This window comes from Bufo bufo, chromosome 3, assembly GCF_905171765.1.
Source record: "Bufo bufo chromosome 3, aBufBuf1.1, whole genome shotgun sequence".
Taxonomy (NCBI): Eukaryota; Metazoa; Chordata; class Amphibia; order Anura; family Bufonidae; genus Bufo; species Bufo bufo.
Genome location: NC_053391.1, coordinates 446310163 through 446331225, shown reverse-complemented (window position 1 = coordinate 446331225; position 21063 = coordinate 446310163). Strand labels below are relative to the sequence as shown.

General features: G+C 40.9%; 1 protein-coding gene across 1 annotated transcript in view; it reads left to right on the top strand.

Moving 5' to 3' along the window:
- The window catches only part of LOC120995702 (cytochrome b-245 heavy chain), a 78285-nt gene that overhangs the window by 18913 nt on the left and 38309 nt on the right, over positions 1–21063 (top strand). The window contains exons 4-6 of the mRNA XM_040425076.1: positions 4182–4266; positions 7209–7357; positions 10643–10833. Of these exons, the coding sequence (XP_040281010.1) occupies positions 4182–4266; positions 7209–7357; positions 10643–10833 (425 nt within the window). The remainder of the gene's footprint in view (positions 1–4181; positions 4267–7208; positions 7358–10642; positions 10834–21063) is intronic.

Sequence of the window (21063 nt, the reverse complement as noted above, 5' to 3'; positions counted from 1 at the left end):
GCTAAATTGTTAAGTGATGCTTCTCTCTTTGCTTCAATAAATGGTTGACAGTACACATTTTGACTTATCTTAAGCTTTCTTTCTGAACTATTACAGGATGGTCCAAATTGCCTTCTTTCATGTACAGTATGTGCATTAACTAAAGTAAAAAAATATTAAATTAAAGAGAATTAAATCTGACATCTGACATTACAATAAATATTTATATTAATGTATTGCATTATATACCGTATATAGTGGCATGCAAATGTTTGGACACCCCTGGTCAAAATTACTGTTAATGTGAACAGTTAAGCAAGTTGAAGATGGAATGATCTACAAAAGGCATGAAATTAAAGATGAAAAACAATTTTCATTTTTTTTTTTAGCAATATCGGTGTATTATTTAAGTTTTGTACAATTGTAGAGTAAATAAAAGGAAATAGTTAGACAGGATAAGGAAATATTCCCAAGTGTATCTGGAGTTGTCCTCATTAGGACGGGTGCTCCACTGTGATACTGTAAGAGTGAGACTGTGGTGTACTATAGCCAGACATTGCTTATCTGGCGCCATATCTCTGTATTCTGGATGAAACAATTATCTCCTAAAATAGTGAGCACCGCATAGTGAGATGCAGAGAAAGAAAGGAACATCCCCTGGAAAACGAAGAAACACTGACAACAAAAAAAAAATCACATTAACTGGAGATCTAACAGAACTCTTACCTGGTGACCCCTTTTGATCTTTTCAGCTGCAGATCCACTAATTCTTGGGCTCTTTTTATGCCATCCAAGATGGCCGCACAGCTTCTCAGATTATCTGATACACACTATGTTGGTACTACTTGTCGAGCCCTGCTCTTGGATTGGCCAGCACTGTTCACGTGAGTAATGCTGGCCAATCTAAAACCGGAAGGAAATGTCTTGGGCTACCAAATGCACAGTGTGATTTAGACTGAGCAGTGGTGGGGCCATCTACAATGGCATAAAAGGAGCCCAGGAACTAGCAGAAAAGATGAAAAGGAGGGCACTGGGTAAGAATTCGGTTCATCCTCCAGTTAATTTTTTTTCTTGAACAGGAGGGTCCCTTTAAGTAAGAAATAAATGATATGTTTTAACAGGTTATCCCTTTTATATATATTAGTATGAAAGTTGCATATATAAAGCCGATTAAGCACCCAGTCAGGAACTACTAATTAAGAACTGATGTTCTGAACGGCGAAGTGAGCCGCAGAAGCTCTTTTTTTTTACACATCTGCAGGTGGACAACAACTCCATCCTAGTTCTTGCTGTCACTGATGAAGTGACTTCTTATATGCACAATACATATATGTATAATGTGTGCATTATTGCATTATGATGCGTTAGTCATAAATTGTCAATAGAGAAAGTTCAATAACATAAAAAAATACTTCCTCACTGAAATAGAAGGTCAGCTGTAGTGCTTAAATAACCTATTTCATTCCATTTCTTATGGAAAATACCAGTATTTTTAATTGTTGCTGAAGTTAGTCTGATATTTCTTCACTTCTCATTTTTTAACTGCTACTTCCTCTTTCGCTTTATGTTGAAGGGGTTTTCCACTATTTTTACATTGATGGAGTATCCTCAGGATAGTCCATCAATATCAGATCAGTGGGGGTCTTACATCCCCTACCCCAGTCAATCACTGGGAGGAGTTGTGGAACTTCACAGGTCAGTCCATGATGTAGTGGATGGAGCTGATTAGTGCAGTGCAGCTCCCATTTACATTCTTATAACAATGGAGCATGCTCTAGGTATAGCATTATTTTTTTATTTTTATAGAAATCTCCATGGGGGTTGAAAAATACCTGAAAAATTGTCAGTTCTGAGCATACAGTCAAAAAGTGAATGATGCCGTGAGTGCAGGACAGTAGACCCTTGGATGGACTAGAACTCACAGCATCATTATGATACATAGTTTTTTTCCCCATACCACACATGCTCATATGAAATCAATCTTAGTCACAGTACTAAGATATGGGGCTAGGACAGTGTTGGACTGGGGTGCTTGGAACCCACCATTCATTCTAGAGGCCCACTGTAAAGCTACATGAAAGTACTACCTGCTCACACAGCGGCAGCAGCAACATGATTGTTTGTGGGGGTCCCTGCAGTGACTTTGAAAAGGCAGGTCCCCAAGGAAAGAAGATTCTGGTTTGCCAGCCTCTGTTCGTAGACATCATTTCAGCCACTTGATTCATATATAATAATAAACTGGGTAGTTTGTTAAATAATCTACCCACTTTTTTATATGGTAGAGAATCTGTATGTTGCCTATCTGTATGAAGTACAGTCAATCTACTGTACCATGCACTACTAGTGCAGTGGGTGGGGGACTCGAGGCCCACCTTGATCAAGGCCCACCTGTTCCCCTGTGGGCCAGTCCAAGCCTGGGCTAGGATAACAAATAAATAGGTGAAGACCATCTACTTGTGATATCCAGTGTAGGTACTCTTCTGTGGACTAAACACCATGGACTCTCTCTGGCTCTCCAGCTGTTCTAAAACTACAACTCCCAGAGCGCTTCATTCACTTCTATGGGAGATAGAAGAACAGCGGAGCATGTTCCATGCTGAGAGTTATAGTTCCACGGCAGCTGGAGTGCCGAAGGTTGCTAATCCCTGTTCTAGAGTGAAGCAGATTACCTACACAAATACATCATAGCAAAGTATCATTATATTGGACTGAAGAGAAGCAACTGGGGCATGTGTGTCCTTGGTACCAGGGGGTGCCATGAACTCAAATTGTCTTGACCAGCGTATCTAATCTAAATACAGAGTTATGCCAAACTGAATAAAAAGTCTATCTGAAAAAAAATTCTATCTATGGTTCCCCATAACATATTTTGCTGCTAATATATTTGGTGCACAGATGATAATCGAAACTAGGTGTCACGAGGGTGTCAAGAGCCACGCCTGACTCCGTTATACCCGGGGTCAGGAAGTCTCAGCGGGTGGCTGTGCGCTCTATGTCTAAAGACAGTACTGTTTATTAATGGTAGCTTTCTGGGTTTGCCTTGCAATCCTTTTTGGCTCACTCAGGGATCCGTAGCTTCTCCTCCTCAGCTGTTTCATGTCCAGCAATCCCAACCTTCTTATATTCCCATCTCTCCCTTTTCTGGTTGCCAGATATAGAGCTTCCTGCCTGGACTTCTATACTGACCCACTGGAGCTGTGTAGCTGTGTTCCCTGGTTGTTGTTCCCGAAAAAAGTTACCCTCCGGATCCCTGTTGGGCCTTGGTGGTCTGCTGTTGTCGCCCACCTGGGATTATATGTTTGTCTGTATTGTCTGTCCTCTCCTTGGTGTTTTCCTCTTAGTGTCAGTGGTGCGGACTAGTGATCCCACCGCCCCGTTCACTACATAGGGCTCATCATAGGGAAAGCCAGGGTTTAGGCACGTGATCGGCGTACGGGTGAGGAACCCGTCTAGGGACGTCAGGGCAGTCAGGTGCCAGCTGCAAGGTGAGTCAGGGGTCACCATCTTTCCCTCTCCCTTGGACAGGGCCTTCCCATTTCCCTCCCTTTGCGTGACGCTGGTCATTACACTAGGAATGCTCAACTGTGAGTTTGGTTTATATACTGTTTTTCAGCCTTTGATTATGAATAAAAATGTTTTTTCTCACTGACAGAATACAGAGATCTTGAAAATGGATAGATAAGAGCAGTGTCGGACTGGGGTGCCTAGGGCCCACCAGTAAAATTTATTTTGGGGGCCCACCGTACGTATACATTCAAATATTAACTGCTCACATGGGTGTCCCTGCAGCAACTTTGAGAAGGGAGGTCATGGGGAAAAGAGGACACTGGCAGCTTTCCTCTGTATCTAGAAGTCATCTCAGCTCTGATCGTGTCTAATAAACTCGGGAGTTTCTTAAATAATCTATCAAGTTTTGTATATGAACATAGGCCGGTTGAGGTGCTGTACATTGAATATATTTATGTAGAACCATAAGTCTACTGTGTTATGTGCCACATGTGCAGGGGGTGGAAGACTAGGGGCCCACCTTGCTCAGGGGCCCACCAGGGGATCCACCTGTACCCCTGTGGGCCAGTCCGAGCCTGGATGAGAGACAAAATATATTAACAATAGTAATATAAGTTTCCTGCATTTTTTTTTTTTTTTCTTTTGCAATGCAATAATTAGCTAGAAATCTATTTTTCACATTACTTTCTTTCCAGTGTTGTGGGAGAAGTCTAAGAAGACAGCTTGATAGAAACCTCACTTTTCACAAAATGGTTGCTTGGATGATTGCTTTGCATACAGGTTAGTGTGGAAAAAAGTTTAGAATAAGTATTCATATGTCATATATGTCATCATAGCTTAACAAAATACAATTCTGCTTTTTTTATTACTCTTTGACCTGTTTTGGCCAGTGCAGTAATTTCTAGCATGTGTTCCCATTCACACAATGCAGGCTGCAGTTTTATTCTAATCACATCAGGCCCTATCTGTTGTGGTTTTGATGCTGATTTCCAGCAATTTTGACAAAAATGAAAGAAACTGCAGCAGTGAAAACTATGGTTTTGAGATATAGAATAAGGATGTGGTTTCCTGTAGAAGCAATTCTAGGAATAAAGCTGTGCACACAGAGCTATTCAAACCATCAAAATGATAATTAAAAAATGTAATCTCCTCTTGCTTTAATTCCTGTTGAACACCTGAAGGGTTAACAAAGTATCTTAAAGAGGACCTTTCATGTTTTTTTAAATAATTGAGATAAATACCTTTACTTGCCACCCTGCCCGATTTTTTTAAATATTCTTCTACGCCCCGCTGTGCCACCCTGCACTTTTCCTGCTCAGTATGCTAATACTGAGCATCGGTACAGGGAGGAAGAGATGCCAGGGTTTCGCAATGGGCGTCTCCTTTTCCCTGGCTGTGCCGCGATCTAATCACAGCGGAGAGCGTCACAGCCAGGGAGAAGGTGAGCTTTTTTTTTTCCCTGGCTGTGACGCTCTCCCTTGTGATTAGATCGCGTCACAGCCAGGGAGGAGACACCCATTGAGAAACCCTGCCATCTCCTCCTCCCTGTACCGATGCTCAGTATTAGCATACTGAGCATACTGAGTATTAGCATACTGAGCGGGAAAAGTGCAGGGGGGCACAGTGGGGCGTAAGAGCGATTATTAAAAAAAATCAGGCAGGGTGGCAGCATCAGCAAGTAAAGGTATTTATCTCAATTAAATAAAACACCATGAAAGGTCCTCTTTAAATCAGTTTCCAATAATTTGAGGGGTATAGTTTTATAAAAATTGCGCAATTTATTGGTGTGTTTTTTTCAATTGTGTAAGCCCCTCAAAATCACTTCAAACATGAATTGGTCCTTAAAAAATTGGTTTTAGAAAATTTAGAAAATTAAAATTGCTTCTAAAATTCTAAAGTCCTAAAGTAATAAAATGTAATTTGCCGAATTATGTCAACATGAAGTAGACATTGTAAATGTTAGTTAATAACTTTTTGTGAAATATCTGTCTTAAAAGCAGAAAAATTCTAATTTAGAAAATTACAAATTTATCCAGATTTTAAATTTAGATTTAAGAGGTAAAACAAATCTACCCAAATTAACCACTAACATGAAGTACAGTGTGTCACGAGAAAACAATCTAAACAAGTAAAAGCGTTCCAAAGTTATTACCACATAAAGTGACACATGTCAGATTTGCTAAATTATGCTCGGTCCTTAAACTGAAAACTGGCTGTGTCCTGAAGGGGTTAAAAGGGCTAGCCACTTCCTGTTTATTTCCACAAATGTGTTGTAAATAGCAATATGTGGCTCTTACTAATATACTCTTATTAGCAGTTCAGCCCTGATGTCTTCTTCTGGGAAGGGCTGCTCTCTTGTTAGTACAGTCTGCTCCATGGACTGTATGGTGGTTCTGTCTTAAACATGGACTCTAATGACCCAAAGTATCTATCAGCAGCCTTAGTGAAAAGTATTGCTAGTGCACTATGGTGGTTCTCCATAAATAGTGGTTTTAAATTGCGGCTGCTGATGGACGTATCATGTCGGATACATTACTCCTCCATCAGTAGCCATGTTTAGGATGGGATCACTGTACTGTCCGCTGAGCACATTGTACAAACAAGGGGGTGAAACCTCACAGAAGAAGACATCATTGTTGAACTACTGATAGCAGTATATTAGTTAGTGGCATATTATGTGGATGCAAATGCCGTAATGCAGAAGTATTACAGTGTATTACAAGTGTGATCACATATTCAAGTCCTTTATTGTGGCATAAGAAAGTGTTCAGAAAAATTTACTAAATTGTAAACAATCACTCAATGTCAGACCCCCATCAGACCTCAGATCAGCTCACAATGTCAGACCCCCATCAGATCAGAGCTCCTTGCTAGAACACCATCAGACCTCAGATCAGAATAAAGTAAAAAACTCCTCTTTTACTTCTGCGCCACGACTGCTCTCCATATCTGATGGTCTCTGCAGAAATCATGCTCCCGTGTCTTCTCTGGCTTGTGCTCGCAGTACAAACTGATGCTGTACGCAGTCAGGACAGTGCAGCGCCAGCCCCAGGAAGGGAAACCAAGGAGGGTGAGTACCGGAATCGCTAGCAGCGCTCCACTCCCCGCTCCCGGCACCTAATACATACTAGTATTCGCCTTATAAGACACGGCCATTTCCCCCTCACTTTGGGGGGAAAAAAGTGTGTTTTAAAAAGCAAAAAATACTGTAGCTATCTATCTATCTTTTATCTATCTATCTATCTTTTATCTATCTATTTATCTATCTACCTATCTATTATCTATCTATCGATCTATCTATGTATACATAATTGATACTGTCACATCAGTAAAGATTTGTAAAATAAAATCATTATGGCATTTAACCAGCACAATGAGCTTCGTCACAAAAATAAAGCAAAACAAACAAGCCAAACTGCTGTTTATTGTTAATTGTACCTCCCTATAAATACTATAAAAAGTGATTAATAGGTCGTAAGTACCCAAAAATGGACTAATGCACCAATGAAAATTACAAGTCGTCCACTTACAGGGCTCTTCCCAAATCCTAGACCCAATAAAATGATGACAGTCCTTAATAGGAAATAATTAGCTAATTCATCCTTTTTTTGTTGTGCTTCCTGTCACTTTAATGTTAGGAAAGGGTGTGAAAGTGGATAATAAAGTCTTCATTATTATTGTTCATCATTATTGTCTTATACTATTGTAACATTTTTCTACAGCTATTCACACCGTGGCACATTTGTTTAATGTGGAAAGGCTGGTAGATGCTCGAGTCGAGGCAAATGGTACAATACAAGCTTTTCTGACTGACCTTGGAGACAATGAAGAAAATGAAACATATCTCAACTTTGTTCGTTCAAGAGTGCCAGTGAGTAGCCTTATTCCGTTTTATCAGTTCTTTAAAGGCAATGTATCACTTTATTTTTCAACTAATTAAAAACAGATAATGAAACATGTTTGATTTTTTTATATTTATATTTTCTGCTAGTGTATTTTTGTTAATTTTTTATGTACATGTTTATGGGGTAGCCATCTTGCCCAAGCTGTTAAATGGATTGTCCAGCCTTTTTTAAATGACGACACCCTGCATCCCCTTTCCATCCCTGGCCACAGTGAATGGTCTGGCTGAGAAAGTAAAGTGAGTCTGCCTCCAGTGCTAAAAGTCCAATAAACCGAGCAAGTTAAAGGGCAGGAAGTAGAATACCTGGCGTGACTTCAAAAAATTCTAGAAAACCATAATAATAATCTCTATTTATATAGCGTCACCGTATTCCACAGCGCTTTACAATCAGGGAGTTCATGTACAAACATAATCATACATTACATAACAACAAACAAGTCAACAATTAAAACAAGAGGAATGAGGGCCCCTGCTCACAAAAGCTTACAATCTATTCACTTTTTTAAGAAAAAAAAGAGTATTCACATAATGATGTAAATATGTGATGCAAAATTGTTGATGGTGTCCATTTAATACAGATAATGATATGGATTTGTAAAAATCATTGAACAAAAATTCTTAAAAAATATGTATAACTAATATTCTGGTTTCATATTCCCTTCACGGTCTTTGCTTTTTAGGGCACTCTCTATATCATTTGGTTGCAAAGCAGAAGTAACATGAAAGAAAGTCAAACATGGCTAAATGACCCAATTAAGTTTGTAATGTATTGGAAAACAGCGAACTGAAACTAGGGGAAAACCAGTATCATTTTAATATTTCCAGAAATTGTTAGGCAACGAAAGACAAGTAATCAATTGTGCAGATGTAATATATATATTTAAGAATGTTCTTTCTATTTACTGTGTATCACTCATTCATAAACTCTCGCCTTAAAGGGCTTTTCCAAGATGTTTTAATTGATGACCTATCCTCTGTATAGGTCATCAGTATGTGATCGGAGCCAACGATCTGCTGTTTCAGAAGGCATCAGCACTCTTGTGAGTGCCGTGGTCTTCTGCAGCTTAACCCCTTTGTGACTTAGGCAGAAGTCGCGTCTTTAAACATGGCACCTGTTCGCACATGCAGCGGGCGCCATAACCACCGGGTTTCTGCTGTTTCAAACAGCAGAGACCTGCGGCACATGTATGCAATAAGCCATAAGGCTAATCGCATTCATTTTACCCCTTTAGATGCCGTGGTCAAATGTGACCATGGCATCTGAGCAGCCCGGATGCAGGAGCCACGGCTGAGATCGGGGAACTGGTTACACTATACTAATAGCCCGAAACCTCAAGCAGGCTTCGGCAGCTATTAGTGGAATATACCAATACAGGCCACTAGGTACTGATTTCTAATATTGTACATGAAGTGCTCAATTATGGCTATATAGCCATCAATGAACACAATGGGCAGTCTAATGATTGCCAGTTATAGTCACCCAGGATGACTTAAAAAAAGTAAAAATAAAGTTTAAAAAAAAACTTTTTAAAATATTAAAAAATAAAAGTTAAAATCACCCCTCTTTCCCCAAAAATAAAAATATTTAACCCATTAAAAAATAAACATCATGGGCATCTACGTGTGCGAAAATGCCAGTGCTATTAAAATATAACATTATTAATCCCGTACGGATTATGGCATGATGGAAAAAAATAAAAAGTGATAAAAAAGTCACACACTTCAAAATGGTATCACTGAAAACTAAAGATCACCCTGCAAAAAATGAGCCCTAACACACTACAAAAGTTATAGGGGTCAGACTGTGGGGAATGGAAAAAAAATTTCTTTTGCTAAGTTTTCAATTTTTTTGCTGTATTAAAACGCAAGAAAAACTATATAAGTGTGGTATACTTGTAATTGTATTTACCTGGAGAATGAAGGTAACAGGTCAATTTTGCCACATAGTGAATACTGTAAAAAAAACAAAAAACTGTGGCAGAATTGTGTTTTTTTCCAATTCCACCCAATTTTAAAAAAAATCCCGCTTCCCACTACATTGTGTGCAACCATAAATGGTGCAATTTAAGAGTACAACTTGTCCCACAAAAAAATAGGCCCTTATGAGGCTCTGTGAACAGAAAAATTTTAAAGTTATGACTCTGGGAAGGCGGGGAGTGTAAAACGAAAACACAAAAATGGAAAATCGCCCGGTCCTCTAACAGTTAACTTAGACCTGTGACATCATGTTTATCAGTCACATGGCCTAGGTGTAGCTCAGCCCCAGTGAAGTGAATATGGCTGAGCTGCGATACCACACACAGCTGCTGTACAATGTATGGTACTGTGCTTGCTGAGCTGAGAGAAGGCTGCGGCGCTACCGATCATATACTGATGACTTATCTGGAGGATAGTAAGTCCAATCGGTCGGCACTGCAGGTAAATAATTTGTGATGCTCGCGTCCTAGGATTGGCATCCCACGAAACAAGAACAGAAAGGACCGGCACTCACTGTAAGTTGTCTGCAAAATTCTTGTTTATTGCCACATAATCCTGTGATGCGTTTCGACACTCGCAGGTGTCTTTATCAAACAAAGACACCTGCGAGACACCTTTCGAGTGTCGAAACGCGTCTCAGGATTATGTGGCAATAAACAAGAATTTTGCAGACAACTTATAGTGAGTGCCGGTCCTTTCTGTTCTTATCTGGAGGATAGGTCATCAGTAAAAATATCATTGAAAACCCATTTAAAGAACATAAAAATATGTCCATCTTTACAACCAATTTTGTTTTATTGCTCCAATGCATCTAAAATACAAAAAGAAAATGTCCTACTGTTTTACTGTCTTGTGTTCATGTAGACCTACATGTCACCATGGTTACATACTACAAACAGTCAGATCTTGTAGTCTCTTCTTTCCCTACGTCTTGATAACATTCAGTCGCTTCCCCAGACTGCTAAATCAGTTTAGTTTTGAAGATATGGGATGCAGTGTGTCACTATATAGCTAAAAATATTTTCCTGGATGCTCTGTATAACTTTTGTTTAGCGTACAAAAATTATCTATAACTGATTCAAAGAGATAACACTTTGTACATTTTTTATATACCGAACTTAGTTTCCTAGAAATGTTAAAATGCTTATACTAATCATATTACCTTAAAAAAGTAGCCAATGCGGCAAACATGTCAGTGCCGTTTTCAAAGTACTTGACAAATGTTTGGTGTTGATGCTATGGTTGATGGTGATATATGTTATTCTTTTCCAACAGAATCCTGTAGGGGGAATCAATGTGGCATTCACATTTCTGGCTGGACTTACTGGAGTTGTGATTACTCTTGCCTTAATCCTAATAATAACTTCATCCACAAAAATTATTCGCAGATCATACTTTGAAGTTTTTTGGTACACTCATCATCTTTTTGTCGTCTTCTTCATTGGCCTTGTCATCCATGGAGCTGGGTCTGTATTTTACTGTATACTATTCTGTGTAAAGAATATGACTGTATATGATGGAAAATCCATGTTATACAATAATATGCACTCGATGGAGAAGATTTAGTAAGCTAAAAACATTAGAATTCTGGCTTAATTTGCAATAGTTTCCAACTTAGGGTGGATGGTTTTATGTGTACAGCATGTCCAAAATTGCACCAAAAGTTTGATGCAAAGTAAGCCAACCAATTGGTAGTTATACAATTGGTAGTTATACAAATGTGTCTTATTACAATCCACAAAATTTATCATCAAGCATGAGCTACTGTATGATACTGGGTAAAACCATACAGGAGCTGAGGCGAAGGATCTCTGGACACGTGAGTGCCGTAAATACAGGCAAAGACACGTCACTCTATAGGCATATTACATATGCACATGGGGGAGACCTCGGAGTCTTAAAATTTTGGGGACTGACGAAAATAACTCTGGGACCCAGAAGTGGAAACTTGGATGTAAAACTCCTGCAAGAAGAGGCCAGATGGATACACAGATTGCAGACCCTAAGTCCAGGAGGCCTAAATGAAGGTTTTTCTTATACAGCCTTCATTTAATCAGCATATGAAATATCAAGAGAAGAGTAAGACAATAAAAGAATAGAATGAAAAGGAGAAAAAATTACTAAATGAGACCCCAATATATATTTTTAAAGCAGTCCAACCCCCTGAATATAAGGGAGTTATTCCCAGTCAAATAAATAATTGCAAAAATAAAAAGCAAAAATAAAAATTATCCCTAATATAATCCTTAAACATCCCTAAGTGTCATGTATAATCTGCAGAGGGTGATATTAATTAATAAAGACGGCAGCCCTTGTTTATGTCACATTTTTGTAAATTCCTTAATAATTGATTTTTATAGGATTAACAACACATTAGCTATTGGAGTATATATGATCTAGTACAAACATACAGTGTGGAAATAGGCATAAATATATGTAATCCATACGAAAAGAAATATAGAAACCAGAGATATAATAAAAGCACAAGATCAGTTAGCTGTATATATATCTGTATGCTAATTAATAAGCGATATGACTACATGTACTATGATCAAATGATAGATTGATCATCATATAAGAGATCGTGCAGTGATGGGGAAGTGATTTAGAATAAGATCACTTTAGCTACTGATAGATCGACAGAGATGTGATATAGACAAAAATGGGCACTGATCATCTCATACTATGGGCGATTATCAGTGATGGCCGTTTTTATGGATATGCCAATATTAACATCGTGGATAAAATTGAGTACTAATTATCTTACGTCACCCGTGATTGTCAGCGATCGCCTCCTTATTGATAGATCGGTATGAATATCATATAAACAACAGTGAATATTGTTTACCTTACGTCATCGGCGATGGACGGAATAAGGAAGCGCAGCTGTAATGACACATACACGGACTAGAGGATGTGCGTCAGTGGACACGTGCACTGACCAGAGTGAACGGACAGGGATTGGCTGGGATAAACAGGAGGGAGGGACGCTAATGAGCATAAAGGGAGGTCTGCACGAGCGCGCGCGTTTATCCATACCCCACATCCCCTGACGAAGCCACGTCTGTGGCGAAACATGTCGGGAGGGGTGGTATAGTGTGATCTATTTTTAGACAGTTACGGAGTAGTGAAAAAGTCTAGTGGATTGTTCATGAGTAGCATAGGGACCCTGAGCGGAATGATAGTGAGGGATGAAATATAGAGTGGTGTACAATTGACTCGTAGTGCTCTAATATCAGTATAGAGGTGAGATAGAGCTGCATATAAACAGAGCCGCACACAGAAAGGGAGTGGGTATAGAGCGATGGTATACTGACCTCCACAAACACAAATGGAGGTAACAGTATAGTTATACTAGCAAAGTGTGTCTACTTGTGAATTGCTACAACAGTGTCAGCCCAAAGGGGTGGCAACACTGTTAATCAAATGGTTGCTAGATAGTGGTAGCTCCCTACATTCTCCGGACAGAAGTACTTTAAAAGTGTGATTTAGATCTTGTGAAAAAGGACACGCCATGATGTACAAATGAAACTGGAATACTCGCGTCTATATCAATCTCAGGACGAGTTAAACACCAACTCATGACCCCCACAGGGTAAATGTGAACTCATATATGGAATAAATATTCCCATGCACTCTACAATCCACAGATATTAATAGGCTATCAATGGTTGCAGTTAGCAACCAGCAGTAATAACAATCATTTCACACTCCATTGCTAACTGACAAGTTTAATTGTGTTCTTTTTTCTCATATATTCCTTATAAGTTTTTTTGTAGTGAAATAATAAAGATAAGAATTTAAATATTAGTTAGGGACCCCTATAGGGATTTATGGTCCTACAGACCATTAGAATATAATCAAACAATAACCCGAGGGTCTCTAAAAGGGACCTTGTTGATAACGTTGTATGATACTGTGATTCGGTGCATCTTTAGACTGTCTAGTCTAAGGGGGTAATGTATCAAGATGCAACATTTTGGCCTTTCTTCGGAATGTCTTTAAGGGTACATTCACACATCCGTAAGTGTTTTGCGGATCCGCAAAACACGGACACCTGCAATGTGCGATCCGCAATTTGCGGACCGCACATCACAGACACTATAATAGAAAATGCCTTTTCTGGTCCGCAATTGCGGACAAGAATAGGACATGTTCTATTTTTTTCAGGAACGGAATTGCGGATCCCGAAAAAAACGGATGCGGATCCCGAAAAATGCTGATGTCGGATCGCGGAAATGCGGATTCACATCCGTTCCAGCCCCATTTAAAGTGAATGGGTCCGCAAATTGCGGAACGAATGCGGACCCAAATTACGGACGTGTGAATGGACCCTTAAAGGGAATCTGTCACCTATTTTGACCATATAAAACCGTTAACATAGCAATGTGCAATAAAGTACCTTCTTACCTACATGTGTCTTCTTTCTTTTATTCAACTTTTCATTCTTATTAAAAAGCGATTTTTCTGATATGCAAATTAAGTCTCAAGGTGCCAAGAGGGGAGTTATTACTCTGCTCTAGTGCCCAGTAACGCCCCCCTGCGGTGCCCAGCCGGCCTTTCTTCCAAGCCCAGCACGCCTCCTAAGAAATAAATGTCCTCCCGCATACTTGCCAAACGGCGCCGCCCCCTCCCCACTACGTCATTTAATTTATTCACTGCATCGTCTGTGCTCCCTCCTCTCTTTGCCTACTGCGCCGCCCCCTCCCCACTACGTCATTTAATTAATTCACTACATCGGCCCTTGCTTCCTCCTCTCTTGGCCTACGGCGCCGCCCCCTCCCCACTACGTAATTTTATTTATTTACTGCACGTATCGGCCCTTGCGTCCTCCTCTAGAATCTCTCAGAGGCAACAGCGCTCTGATTACATCACTGGGCTCGGCGCATGCCCAGTGACACTAGTGAGGCTGTTGCCCTCTGGAGCAGGAGTATCGTGCAGGCGCAGGCACTCAGCGATACTGTGCCTGCGCGGGATTTCGGAGGACAACAGAGGAGGGAGCACAGACGATGCAGTGAATAAATTAAATGACCTTTATTTGCATATCAGAAAAATCGCTTTTTATGAAAAGTTGAATAAAAGAAAGAAGACACATGTAGGTAAGAAGGTACTTTATTGCACATTGCTATGTTAACGGTTTTCTATGGTCAAAATAAGTGACAGATTCCCTTTAAGCAATTTTTGAGCTAAATTTACTAAATGTTACTCGCCATTTGTGAAATTTGTGACATGAAAATCCTATGTTTTTTTCTGTCTAAAATCTAATCACATTTATTCCAGAGGTTCTCTCAGTTTCTCTGCCACACGGAGAACAGGAGTACACTTGCGACTTTTTTCCCCAACTTAAAAAAATAAATAAATTTGCAATGATAAATCGAGCTCAAAATGTATCCACCAATGAAGGATATGCCTGCCCCTTAGTAAATTGCAGAGCATGGAGCAAACCACCCTAACATTTGCACAAATTTGTCATAAATTTGGTGCAGATACCTAGTCCACTGATAAAGCAGGGAAAATCACTCCACTTTTCAGGCACAGCTCATTTGATCCATTATTTCCCCCTAAGATTACACTGTATATTATATTAGGAAGGATTATGTATATGATCTATTTTTTTTCTAAAATTAGACCTTTAAATGCACCTTTTTCATGTGAATGAATTTTGTAGATGCAATATTTGTACTTTAAAGCAAGCAGATGAAGCAATAGAGATATACAGAGATAAATAGATAGATAATAGATAGACACCTATCAGGTCTTGCCACAAGAGGACTTAAAAGTGCTTAACCCGCTGCCCTATATAGGGGCTCTGAGGCTATTTTTGGGTAGTGTACCTCTTGGTGAGAGATTGTTGACTGCTAGCCATGCCTCTTTGATGCACTCAAAGCCATTTTGCCCATCAGACAGACTTTGAGAGGCAGTGCATCACTGAACTGAGAGAAGCAGCATGGTCGTTTCTATGAATTTCCCGCCATCTAGGCGTTAGGAGGTGTTGGGAACAGTGGTTAGGTGAGGAGACGCACACACGGTGAACAGGTTCCAGAGAGAGGATCATTTCATCTCCCAACAAGCAGCTACCACAGTTTTGTTGTCCACCATCCAGATACAGGTGGCACCTTATTACACATCTTTGTCTCTGACTGGACCATTTCGAGGTGCTTAGCAGAAGGGAATTTGGTGCCATGTCACCCATTAGGTGTCCTGCCATTGACAGCCAGCCACAATCACCTTTGTTTGCACTGGTGTCATGAATAGTGATGAGCGGCTGGGGCAATATTCGAATTTACGATATTTCGCGAATATTTGGTAGAATATTCGTCATATATTCATGAATTTGCAATTATTTTCTTGATCGCGAAAAATCGGCAATGTAATATTCGCCTAATGTGCGCAAAATACAGGCGTGGGTCACTATAGCTAAATTTTTGGAGTGCTCCAATATATTTGCGATTGCGAAATCGGCACTAATGATGCAAATATTTTGGCGCAATATGTGCAACTTCACATTTTAACAGGTCTGACTACTTATTAGTGATTGGTGCACTAAGTATTGTTGTGTACTTGTGACATCACAGCACTATGTCTGTAGCATGTATGTATGGACAGCAGAACCTATCAACTACACTATATCACTATCTAACCTACACTGACTATCTCCCACTAATTATCTGTATTATATTTATATTAGGGTTGTCCCGATACCGATACTAGTATCGGTATCGGGACCGATTCCGAGTTTTCTCGGCGGTACTCAGCCGCCGATACCCCGCCCCGATACATAAATAGAATACTTTTTTGAACTAACGCTGCCCTCTCCCATGTTCCCATGTTCCCCTGTATCCCCATAGCACTTACTTAAGCTTCCATAGCAGGCAGAGCAGACGGCAGCAGTAACGTCACTCACTGACGTAGAGCGCCTGCTCCGCCCACTTTATGAATGAAGCAGGCGGAGCAGACTCGCGACGTCAGTGAGTGACGTTACTGGTGCCGTCCACTCTGCCTGCTATGGAAGCGTGTTCGTAAGTGCTGTGGGGATACAGGGGGATACAGGGGAACATGGGAGAGGGCAGCGTTAGTTCAACTTAATAACAGGATAAGGATTCACGTTTATAAATACTTCGGTGAGCGGCGGGGCCCGGTGTATTGGGGGACACTGTTATGAGGGGGATCTGTGGATGACATATAGCAGTGTCATCCACAGATCCTCCCCATAACAGTTCCATCCACAGATCCCCTATAACAGCACCATCCACAGATCCCCCACCAAATAACAATGCCATCCTCAGATCCCCCCACCCCATAACAATGCCATCCACAGATATCCCACCCCATAGCAGTACCATCCACAGATCCCCATAACAGTGCCATCCACAAATCCCCATAACAGTGCCATCCACAGATCCCCCATAACAGTGCCATCCACAGATCCCCCATAACAGTGCCATCCACAGATCCCCATAACAGTGCCATCCACAGATCCCCATAACAGTGCCATCCACAGATCCCCCATAACAGCACCATCCACAGATCCCCATAACAGTGCCATCCACAGATCCCCCATAACAGTGCCATCCACAGATCCCCCATAACAGTGCCATCCACAGATCCCCCATAACAGTGCCATCCACAGATCCCCCATAACAGTGCCATCCACAGATCCCCATAACAGTGCCATCCACAGATCCCCCATAACAGTGCCATCCACAGATCCCCCATAACAGTGCCATCCACAGATCCCCCATAACAGCGCCATCCACAGATCCCCCATAACAGTGCCATCCACAGGTCCCCCATAACAGTGCCATCCACAGATCCCCCACATGACAGTGCGTCATCCACAGATCCACAGATCCCCCAAAACGGTCACATGACATTTAAAAAAAGTATCGGTATTCGGTATCGGTGACTACTTGAAAAAAAGTATCGGTACTTGTACTCGGTCCTAAAAAAGTGGTATCGGGACAACCCTAATTTATATATATATATATATATATATATATATATGCTAACTAACTAACTAGCTAACTATCTATCTAATGTAATGACACAGGAAAGCAGAAATCACAGCAATAACACTGCTGTCTCTCTCAGATCTGCAAAATACTGCATACAAGGGCTGCTGGGGAGTTTCTTATATAGTAAGGGGTAGGCAACTTTCCTATTGGTTTCTAGGGATGTTGCTAAGCTCAGACAAAGACATTGTAGCCTTCTCATTGGCCCACAAGCAAGAAGGGAGGTTACTGATAAAAAAAATCTAGAATATTCAAAATTCCGAATATATATCACTATATTCTAAATATTCGCGAATTCTCGAAGTGCCGATATTCGCGATTAATATTCGCTATTTGAATATTCACGCCCAACACTAGTCATTGTCTGTGGGAGACATGAAAATGGGGGGCCACTGTCACTGTGGGGGACATTATTTTTAATAAGGATCACTATGGACATTATTTAGAATGGAGGCTGATGTGGGTGTCATTATAACTGTATAATGTCTGATAGGCCTAGTCCTGAGCTGAGTTATATTACCCTGCCCATGCCCTGTATAATAATGTACCCATCCCTGATACCCCTTAGTTATATTACCCCGCTGGGGTAATATAACTAAGGGGTATCAGGGTACATTATTATACAGGGCAGGGTAATATAACTCAGGACTGGGCCTATCAGACATTATACAGTTATAATGACACCCACAGCAGCCTCCATTCTAAATAATGTCCATAGTGATCCTTATTAAAAATAATGTCCCCCCACAGGCAGGCTCTGCGGGCGGCGGTGCTCACCTCACTCCCTGTACGTCACGTGCCGCGTGACGTACAGTGAGTGAGGTGAGCACCGCCACCCGCACTGCCTGCCTGTTACCGCCCGCCCGGAGCAGTGCTGAGAAAGAAGCCTGCTGTGAGTGAGAGCCTGAGTCTGTGGGTCACTGGGTGCGTCACTGTGACCGTCCGTGCAATGTGGTTACACATTTTTTACAATGGGGAGACACTTATTTCATCGAGCAGTTTTGAGGGAGGGGGAGAAATTTTACCTAGAAACTGCTCTGCTTCCATCCAGTATTTTTTAGCAGGATAATGCTCAGCCACACACAACAACAGTTTACCAGGAATGTCTCCCCCCGATTGCAACACTTCCTTGGCCTGTCAAGTCACCACATTTATCTGCAGTCGAGCAGTTATTGGACCAGATGGGATGCCAGCTTCAGCAACCTACTAGTGTAAAGGATATATAGGCCCAGCTGAAACATCTAGGGGCAGGCTCTGACTGCCCACCGGGGAGGTGGTGAATTTCCTGGTGGGCATGACCCTGAACCGTAAGTGAGTCTTGTTTAGAACCTTCCTATCACTAAAATCCTTTCCTTGAGTTGCAGGCACGTAGGGGATCATTTATTAAGACCGGCGTTTTAGACACTGGTCTTAATAACCCCTGTAGCTGGTGGTGGATCTGCCTAAGTTATAAAGAGACACCGGTCTAAATGTAATATAATTTATATAATAAATGTAATTTAATATATAAATTATATTATAATGCTTATATTATAAAGATTATTATTTTAACTACGTTCATGCCATTGCCCCAGAAAAAATAGAATATGGAAACCCCTTTGCCTGTCTGCATGTAAAAAGAGTGCATTAGAGTGTGCAAAATTAGCTCGTTTATGTGTGTGCATAAAAACATGCATGATATGCCTCATGCACATGACAGTATTTTTCATCCATGTGCTACCAACATTTTATACAGATAACACATGGACCCACTCATTTCTACGGGTCCCCCAAAAAAAGATATTATGAGTTTGCTGTCCGCATCTGTATCGTTCTGCAAATTATAAAACATGTCCTATGCTGGTACGTATTGCAGATGAGAAAGGATCACAGACCTCCCAAGTGTCCCTCTTTTGGAGGGACAGTCCCTTTTTTTGACCCAAATCCCTCTTTGCTCCTTAAATGTCCCTCTTTTTGACCTGAAGTATGGATTTGCATTATTACATTTACAATATTGATCCACATATGGATCTTTCACACTGTAACCCAAAATTGTCCCTCTTTGACCTTCCAAAAAGTTGGGAGATATGGGATCATATTCTGGTATCCGAAATGTGTCATATTGGGATTATGAAATAATATGGATGATTGAAGAATAAAGTTTGAACGCTTTTTATGGAAGCTGGGTCTCCCTTCTCTTTTATGGATTTTACTGTATCTATGCACAAACCTTGGTTGTGCTGCTGTATGCATGCATGGAGCTTGGTTCTGTTACTGTATGCTTGCACAGAGCATGTTTCGGTTACAGTATCTATACACAGAGCTTGGTTCTGTTGCTGTACATATGCACAGAGCTTGGTTCTGTTACTGTACATATGCATGCAGCTTGGTTCTGTCACAGTATCTATGCACAGAGCTTGGTTCTGTCACTGTATCTATGCACAGAGCTTGGTTCTGTCACTGTATCTATGCACAGAGCTTGGTTCTGTCACAGTATCTATGCACAGAGCTTGGTTCTGTCACAGTATCTATGCACAGAGCTTGGTTCTGTCACAGTATCTATGCACAGAGCTTGGTTCTTTCACAGTATCTATGCACACAGCTTGGTTCTGTCACTGTATCTATGCACAGAGCTTGGTTCTGTCACAGTATCTATGCACAGAGCTTGGTTCTGTCACAGTATCTATGCACAGAGCTTGGTTCTGTCACTGTATCTATGCACAGAGCTTGGTTCTGTCACTGTATCTATGCACAGAGTTGGTTCTGTCATAGTATCTATGCACACAGCTTGGTTCTGTCATAGTATCTATGCACAGAGCTTGGTTCTGTCACAGTATCTATGCACAGAGCTTGGTTCTGTCACAGTATCTATGCACAGAGCTTGGTTCTGTCACAGTATCTATGCACAGAGCTTGGTTCTGTTACTGTATCTATGCATGCAGCTTGGGTGTGTTGCTGTCTGTATGCATGGAGTTTGGTTCTGTTACTGTATGCCAACACAGAGCTTGGTTCTTTTACAGAGCTTGGTTCTATTGTTGTTGCTGTATCTATACACAGAGCTTAGTTCTGTTAATGTATGCCAACACAGAGCTTGGTGCTGTTACTGTCAATGGTGTTCAAGACGGATCAGTTTTGGCTATGTTAAAGATAATACAAACGGATGTGTTCTGAACAGATGCATGCGGTTGTATTATCTGAACGGATGCGTTTGTGCAGATCCATGACGGATCCGCACCAAACGCGAGTAGCCTTGGTAAGTAGCCTTACTCTGTCTATACATAGAGTTTGTTTTGCTTACTGTATCTATGCATGCGGCTTCGTTCTGTCACAGTATCTATGCACTGAGCTTGGTCCTTTTATTGTATCTATGCACAAAGCTTGGTTCTGTCATGTATCTATGCTCAAAGCTTGGTTCTGTCACAGTGTCTATGCACAGAGCTTGGTTCTGTCACTGTATCTATGCACAGAGCTTGGTTCTATCACAGTATCTATGCACAGAGCTTGGTTCTGTCACTGTATCTATGCACATAGCTTGGTTCTATCACAGTATCTATGCACAGAGCTTGGTTCTGTCACTGTATCTATGCACAGAGCTTGGTTCTGTCACTGTATCTATGCACAGAGCTTGGTTCTGTCACTGTATCTATGCACAGAGTTGGTTCTGTCATAGTATCTATGCACAGAGCTTGGTTCTGTCACAGTATC